Here is an 8976-nt window from a genome sequence, read left to right on the forward strand (position 1 = left end):
AACTATTGGTAGGGACATTTTAATAACACCGAAAAATTGAGGAAAGCAAAATGAAGTGTTTCAAATGTATTTGGGTAGGTAAAGGAGGCAAATTTTCAGTGTTTCGGAATCACGAAATAATGCAAGTTAAGCCCATTTTTCAGAATAATACCAAATTTTGCACTTTAACGCAAAAAAAACCCACGAGATATGCAATATCAACTGGGCATAACAATCTCAAAAGAGATTGTCACGCCTCATTTATTGCATTCTGGCACAGACATGACTGACAGTCCATTAAATTAGGCGCACACAGGAGTGTACTATGTAGATTTTCAGCGAAAAATGCAGGCTCGACCAGGACTCGAACCCGGGTCTCTGGCAATCCGTGTTTTACCTGTGTGAAATCGTCTCTGCAAGTGCTACTGCAACGGGATCTGTTGCCTTTGAAACACTATAGACGAAGGCAACAGATCCCGTTGCAGTAGCACTTGCAGAGACGATTTCACACAGGTAAAACAGCGCCAGCGAAAATGCAGGGGAAGCCAGGCCGGCTCGGTAGCTCAGTGGTAGAGCAATGGCACGGATTGCCAGAGACCCGGGTTCGAGTCCTGGTCGAGCCTGCATTTTTCACTGAAAATCTACATGACTGACAGTGTTTAACCTCATCCTGAAATAGAATTCACCCGTAGGGATATTCCCAGAAGGGAAATTTTGTAGAACGAGAAAATTTTCAGGGAGAAGAACCTGTTGTATTTCAGGGGGGAAGGGAGGTTTGTGTGTGTACACAAAACTGTATTTTGAGGTCAGAGAGGGATCTTTTGGCATTGTTAGGGAAATGTGATGTGTATGATTGTGTTCAAAGATCTGGCTGCTATCATTCAATAAAAATTTTATATTTAGTGTCTGATGAGACGAAATAGTTTTCCAAATGGAAGCAATTGGGTCATTTCTCAAAAAGGAAAGCCATATTTTTTTGTCATTAAAACTAAAATTTGCTCGAATTTCCCAGAACTAAAACAATGTAAAAATCTTAAGCAGAGAAGGAACAGTAAAAATGCATGTAAAAATAACAGATTTTAAATGAATAACAACAAATTTTGCCCTAAACCGCGAATAACAACACCGATTTGCAGTAAAAAATAACATCGACATTTAGGAAAACATAAAACTAAAACTTCACGTCCCTGACTATAGGTCCAGTCCCAATTAGCCTGTGTGTGCAGTAACTGAACTTAAAAAGAAAATAAACTCAATCAATCCAAAAGTAAAATTCATTATTCTCCATAGTGTATTTCTAATTTCTTTCATCTTAGGGATAATTAGGATATTCCTATTCGTATAAAGCATGCTATAGGGATGTATCCAAAATGATCCACTTTGGGGGTTAGGGGGTAAGCTTTCTGGGAGGGTCTCAATACAGTTGAAACAGAGTTATACGTTTGCCAAGGTGAAGAGAAAATACTTATAACTGAAAATTACTTACAAATCAGATTTAGATACCATGTCACATCATTATTAACATACTGTAAATGTATCTATTTTGAGGAACAAGATACAGTATAATACAGGTTATTTCTGTCACAAGTGGTAAAATTAATGAATCTAAAAGTTTGATTCTTAAATACATTACATTTGCCATTTTAATAGTTTTATGTGAAATAGCGTTCATTTCCTGTATAAATTTTACTTTCTGGTCAAATGTATAACTTCTCACCTTTCTATTCTCCATGGCCAACCATTAGCAACTGAAAACGTTCACTGAAGGAACCTCTGTTCTGTTTTTATTATAGAACACGGCAAACGTCAGTTATTGGCATATTATTAACATGTGTACTTTTGTACCGGGATTATGTACAGAAGAAAATGTGCGGTAAACCCTTCTCTTCCGATTTCATGCCACATCTCCTTGCCTTCTCTGTGACACAGTCTTTCTCGCAACTACAGACTGGCCACCGCCATGCCAACATATCAGGTTTCATATTTGAAACTACACCTTGTGTTTTTGTAACAAGAAATGTATACTTCTGTGACATTGTGTAGCTTGGTTACGTACAAATGAACTGTATTTTATGAAAATTAGTATGTATCTTACAGAATTACGTATATAAATGCATTACGTACAAATAAGGTTTAATTAACACGTTTTTAAATTGTATTTCGCCAGGACAAACAGTAATTTATGTATAAAACAGTATCAACTGCATACATGAGTAATATGACCAACTAGGATTATGTGGAAAATTAAGGAGCCATGAGAATGTAGATACATCACTAATCCACTATGATGGAACATGAGTGAACACATTAATCCTTAAAGAACATAGTGTATTTGCTGGTGAACCCGCAAACTACGGAAGTGTTTTCAGTGGGAAATTTAAACTACTGCATGCTTTCAAATAAAGTTTTATATCTCTGGAACTTAAAAATGCTAGTTACAAATTATACTTAGTTTTGTTCAGTAGACTTTGGGATATAAACCTGCATTAGAAAAAAAAATCCGTCAGAAGAAAAATGGCCTAAAATTCAACAAGCTGCTGACATGAGTTCCGGCAAGGAACCCTGTAATGAATAATTAGCTATTTTAATTCAAAAGAGGCAGACAATGGAACTTTTTCCTTGGTGGCATGGAGTGCACGGTAACTGTTCACATTGTTTTATGATTTTTTTCAAATTCTCGTAGCAGCAAGACTAATTATCATAGAATTTTGGAAATCATTGTCACACGAAATTTGAACCTTCCTTAAAGTAATGAGCACTGTTTGGATTCGAAAAAAAATCTTCAAAATTATCTTACGCAAGCAGGTGCTTCCCATGGACAAGGTATTCTCCATTGAAAGTATCGTAGACTAGTGGGAATTAACGTAGAAGTAAATCAGAACCTTAGTAGAATGCATTTATGGACTTTATTTTAATGCTTAGAGAACCAAACCTGACCTGCCTAACCTAACCACAAAAGTATAAATTGAACAAAATCTTAAGTAATTGCTAAAACTCTGCAGTACGTGTAAACAGACGTAAATGGAAATTGAACCATGTATAAATTGCATACGAGGCATGAGGAAATTGCAATAAAACATAAGGAACTTGGGCCGAGTGCACTAAGATTTTGCTGTCTGAAGAATAATTTTCACATGAAAAAAAAATATACACAGGTAGGAGATGAAGGGAACTATGGATATGTAAAAGCAATGAAATTAACATCCCTACCATTCTTAAAACATCAATGTCGTTTAGTAGTCCCTGTTCTTTGTGTGCTTATAGACACGTAAAGAATTTGGGGGTCCTTAACTGTACTCCCTTGAGAATTATGACAAGTTCTTTTTCAATAGATTTTAATATTTTATGTAACATAAAATGTTTTTCAGAGTGCAGAAACCACAAATAACAGAGATATTTGATCCAAAAGTATGGCCCGCATAATTAGAAAAAACTCCCATCCCTGAGTATTTTTGTAGTTTATCATTCGTAAAAACTGGTTCCATGCAGCCTCAAATAGCGGAAAAAAATGCAAAATGCACCATTAACTAAGCACTCCTAACCTAACAAAAATGTCAAAAATTGCTATTAGCAACAAACTTTACATAACCAATGTAAAATAAACACCAATAAATCTAACACTCCTAACAATAGTTTTACATCTGTTTTGGTCTTATAAGATTTCAGTCCATCGTGTTTGATTTAATTGATCTTTTCGGTAGGTAACGCCCCATCTGTTACTGTTTTGTACTGTTGTGTTGGGTGTCATATTCACTTGTGTGAAATCTTTGGACTGTGATTCTTCAGGCAAAGGTAACAGGGATACTTTACTTCACCAGTAGATATATCCGCAAGGTAAGAACAACAGAAAACATTCATAACCAACATCCTTCATAAACTATGCAAATTACTCACTTTTTAGCAGGGGTAGAGAGGGTCAAGGGTACCAAGAAAATGTGTGATTCTTTGAATTATTGTTTTAAGTCCACTTTATACACAGATAGGCTAATCAGGACTGGACCTACAGTTTAAAGTGGGATTGAATCACTGTGAAATGTTCCTCCACCAGGTATTGAACCTGCAGAAAACATGTGTATATCATGATGGTATCAGTATTACACAATTGAGACTTCAGCCAAAACTTAAAATTGAGGTAACAACTTGTATATTTGGCATGAAATTACCTGAAGTAAATGCAAATTATGTAGAACAGGTGCATGTATGAGCATTTATGGCACATTGAACCACAAAATAAAACTTAATTCCACTTATTACTTTTTTTTTTTTGTTAATGTACAAAGAGTTACACTGAACCAACATTGAATGGTTATCTCAGAATTCTGATACTGGGGTTCAAGTTCTGGCTAGATCACATATGTTACAACGTATTCTGTGGTTCAATTCATTCCATCGAAACTGGTATAAAACTGATTTTAATAACTAAATACAAACAAACAACTACTGAAATATGGCACCAGAAGAATGGATAAAGTTTCTCATGGAAGCGTACTGTGATAAAGATGACAACTAAATGAACAGGCCTCAATGACCAGTCTAATAGTTCAAAGACTCTACTCAACACAGTAAAAAATGCATGTAAATCAACTGCACTTACTTGGTCTGGCTTGTGACGTCTGCATCTGGTAACTCATGGTATCACAGGTGTTTCAAACAACTCCTAAAAACAAATTAAAATTAGCATTACATTTTTTGTTAAAAATTCAGATAGAACAATGGTGTTGACTCTAGGTTTAATCACATGTACAGAACCATAAAGCATGGACAATGTGTCATTTTTTAATGTCATTGAACCTAATTGCATAACAATGCATAAAAAGGAAAATCTCTCATGAATTAGGCTGTATGTCAAAAATATCAATTCCATCAATCAAGATTCATGCCTCACAAGACCTAGAGTCGTTTTCACGTTCAGAAGACACAACGGTGCTTATGGAGAAACCGCACAGTGTTGCCAATACAGCGCTAGCTCATGTCGCCGGGAAATGATGACCTTCCTTCACAATGAAGGTGTTACATATTTTGTATATATAATGATAATTATATGTAATTATTAATATTAATATTATACTGTGAACGTAACAGTTACCCTTTTTACTATGATCCATTGCGATCACTACACACGAATATGACACTTCAGAAATCATTTTAAAAAGTAAAAATCACTGAGAGCTCACACAACTGAAAACACTTTTTCGGGAGAGGGAAAAAGTCTAAACAGACCAAAGCAGATCTCTCACTCAAGTAAGGGGATCCTGGCACATGGGTTAGATTAAGTTGCAACCCAAACAAACAAATGAGTTATGGCCCACCTGAACTGATAAGCAGTGAATGACTCAAGCAAGGCATGTCATATTTCTATCTTGAAGCCCCATATTTTGTCACGTGTTGGAAAGCCTTTCAAGGGTTAATATGGTGTCTATGAATTTATGTGTACCTTGGAAACTGAAAGGTGATCTTCATTTCAGTATTAATGTCCACAGTAATGTAAACGAAAACAACATGTGTATTTGCCACAGCACTAATGTTGATCACAACAGCAGCATTGGAAATAATTGTCAATTATTAAATTTAAGTAATTTCAATTCTATTATAACAAACTGCATGAAGTTCATATTTTTACTGAATGGAAATAAAATAATAACTGGAAAACTTGGTGGTGAGTAGCCCGAATGCTGCGGTGAGTCAGCTCAAGATGGCCAGACAACGTCTTCTTGCTTCGTGCGCGGTTCGGGTTAAAAAGAAACTCCAAATGCATGGAAGTAATATTTCTGGGAACCTTTGAGTGGTTATAAAAAATAATTTCATTATTTTCTTCACAACTTTGTCGCTGGAAGTTTTTACTTGGAATTACAGAACAAAAAATGGCCAGCAACGACATTTTCTACTGCACGAATATAAAAAATCTCCACATACTTTATTTGAATATTTTTTAATGCAAATATGCTTTAAAGTATTGATAAATTCTGAGTACCACCGTCACCTATGACAATTAAAAAACAGTGTCAATTTTTTTCATAATGAAAGCTTCAATTTTACGGCATGTTTCAACGTTAGGAATGAAAACAATGTAAAAATTGTGTTTTCACAGAAAATTTGCATTTTTAATTTATCTAAAATTATGTAAGCAAGTTACCAGTTTTTTGTGTTCACCATCGTATTCTCTACAAAATTTCCTGCAAAACTGCAGGTACCGATTTTACTTAAGCTAAATTTGTAAATCCAGAAATTTGACAACAGCGTGCTCGTATTTCCCATAAGAAAAGCATTGCCCATAAGAGCCCATTGTGTCTTCTGAACGTGAAAACGACTCTAGTGAAAATACCACAGAAGCTAGCACTTACTTTAAAAAAAAAAAAGTATTTGTAAACAATAGTAAATTTCTCGTATCGGACAAACGGATTTCTTCAAATTTACAGGAGAAATTACTTACCGAATGCATTTTCTTTATAGTTGTGGAAGTTCGTGGAAGTGTTTTCTCGCATCACTCATTGAATTTTGCCGGTAAATCATCTATTTTTCGACATAAATGTGTGACCGATGGATGGAAGCTGTTGCATCCCATTTCCTTCCAGCCGGATGTCGCAATCACTGTCAGTGTTTCCAAACACGTGTTTTTGTAACTGAAGAAGGTACGTTCCCGCAAATGGCTTGTGGGGCTATGTAAGAATGGTATGTGGGGCTATGCATTTTTTTTCTAAACCAATTTTTAACTATTCTAACCTAAACGTGACCCTACTTAACCTAACCTTACCGGAAATGGTTCGTGGGGCTACGTAGGTATTTTTGGGTGGAGTGGGGTGGAAACATTGCATGCCGAGTACGGTAGTAAAACTGTGACCGCCATTTTGCGTGTTACCGAAGGAAAAAAGAAACGAAGAAAACTTACTCCACATGTCGCAAATAGAGCGAGCTTATTTCCATGAAATAAGCGAAATGCCACCTTCAACAATGTTTCTCAATGCAGAATAGTTAAGTACAAATATTGAAATTAAAAGAACTAGAAAATTTCAGCTATTTATCAGATACGAGAAATTTACCGTAAACAATATATAAGAATTTAATGTGCTCAAACAAATAATGCTAAGCTAACATACTTGCTATGAATCAAAGTACAGGTTGCTATGAATCAAAGTACAGGTGGGGACACTTTCCCCTCTTGGTTCAGAAAAAAATGTGTAAATCGTCCCTCCCCCCATCTAGGATAATTTATTTAAGTACTTGTCCACCTACATCAGTTTCCATGTCGAACCATAGATGTGTCCCCTACGTAGGGAATTCTACCTAGAGTTCTGCTGTGAATGTCAAATCAAATGTTGCAATAAAATCTTCATTGAATGGGCACCTCTGTTCTTAAGTGTTCACACACAATTTTCAGAAATAATTCAAAATGATTATAACGTTACTGACTATGAACATATAGAATTCCTTGATGGCATAGTTAACCTAAATAATTATTAAAAATACATCTATCTAACACATCTGTATTCTCTTGTGTAATATTGGCTACAGCTACAAAACAGCAAAATTCAAGCAACTGCGAGGAATGACTCAACTCCACATTATGCTGTTATCTACAAGGAAAATATTTTCAGATAGTCACGGATGAAAACTCAGTTTCCAGATACCGCAATAACAATTTCCAACCATGCATTGCCTTAAACACGTTCTATTAGTAACGAAGCAATTTTACTATTTGTAGCACGTATTTATCAATTATCCTTACAGTTACTTCTCGAAGAACTATTTCATTTTTCTGATCAATAACGGATGAATAAATCCAGGGTGGTTGGCTTTCAACGTGCCCATTCTGAAACAGGTGCTTCTTTCAACATGTTATATTGTACACCTACGTAGAACAAGTCCCTGGCAATATACCACGACATTGATGTTTAACTTACTATATATAACAGAAATGTTAACATAAAAATGAATGTGTACGTTGTCGATGTACGATCAATGACAGCAGGCGTTCTCATTACCACACCCATTATTTTTGGAAAGTTTACCTCAAATTCGATTGCATACATTTAAAAACCTGATCTCTTAAACTTTACCTGTAAACCAGAGTAATGATAAACTCTCTCGTTCACCGACAAATATCGATTTCCTCTTGTCTTATCACTATAAATCACTTCACTAACACAAAATATGGCGTTCAGTCGATAGAATCGTCAATGTTCTTCCGTTGGCATTTGCTGAGACTCGCGCAGCATGAAGAATATAGTTCCTAGAGTTCCCCTTACTTTATATGATTTTCCGTACAAATATCGTATCAGTAAGATATACTATGACACAAGCAATCACAAAATAATCTCATAAAAAATTTACGTTCACATTATATAAAGAATATTCCACAAAGTAATTTGGGTTATTCCGCTACATGGTTGTATCAATGCGCTCGGCCTAGGAGCAGAAAGAGAAAGACGAGAAACGATTGCGATGCATCTCAAAGATATGACAAGATAATAATTCCTTCCACACACCCTAAAACTTAGGTTAACCTAAACGTATAAAAGGGAAGGTATGTATAACATATGCGCACATAGGTAATCTGAAGTGGTGATAAACTATACGAGTTCAATGATATTGGTGGTTAAGCACCAGTTCTTGGGTAACAGGTGCAATGATGGTGTTCTGCACCTGTAGGATAAAATTGTGTTTTTCTGTATTTGCAAGAATATATAAACACAAACACGTGTACAAATACATACTGTATGCATGCTAATCCATTTGATTTATCATAGAGAGGTATCTACTTCGCAGCAGATGTTTTCTCAAGTGCATTCCAGGGAAACGGATAAGTTACCGCATTTCCTGCCCCACCTAAGTGAGTCAGTTTACATTGCAAAATTTGTAGTATTTTCCTATTCGTGGAGAGAGAGAGGATCGAAATGCTTGAGAGTCAACCAACCAGTGTCATGTACTGAGCAGTAGCAAGCCTAATTTTAGCACTGGCAGTGATAGATCAATCGATCTCATCTCTAATTATTTTCAAAT

At 35.6% G+C, this 8976-nt stretch overlaps 1 protein-coding gene and 1 non-coding gene across 4 annotated transcripts in view; one reads left to right on the forward strand and one right to left on the reverse strand.

Annotated features, from left to right (window-relative positions):
* arm (armadillo) overlaps nt 1–8185 on the reverse strand; it is a 49417-nt gene extending 41232 nt beyond the window's left edge. For all 3 annotated transcript variants that reach the window (XM_083131000.1, XM_083130991.1, XM_083131009.1), the window contains exons 1-2: nt 8034–8185; nt 4574–4636 (exon numbers count right to left, since the gene is read on the reverse strand). In XM_083131000.1, the coding sequence (XP_082987126.1) occupies nt 4574–4610 (37 nt within the window). In that variant the 5' untranslated portion in view covers nt 4611–4636; nt 8034–8185. The remainder of the gene's footprint in view (nt 1–4573; nt 4637–8033) is intronic.
* On the forward strand, nt 532–602 carry TRNAS-GGA (transfer RNA serine (anticodon GGA)). Its single transcript has one exon. It is a non-coding gene; the product is annotated as a tRNA-Ser (tRNA).
* Nucleotides 8186–8976: the final 791 nt, after the last annotated feature.

This window comes from Lepisma saccharinum, chromosome 1 (assembly GCF_977018435.1).
Source record: "Lepisma saccharinum chromosome 1, izLepSacc3.1, whole genome shotgun sequence".
In the NCBI taxonomy this organism is placed as follows: domain Eukaryota; kingdom Metazoa; phylum Arthropoda; class Insecta; order Zygentoma; family Lepismatidae; genus Lepisma; species Lepisma saccharinum.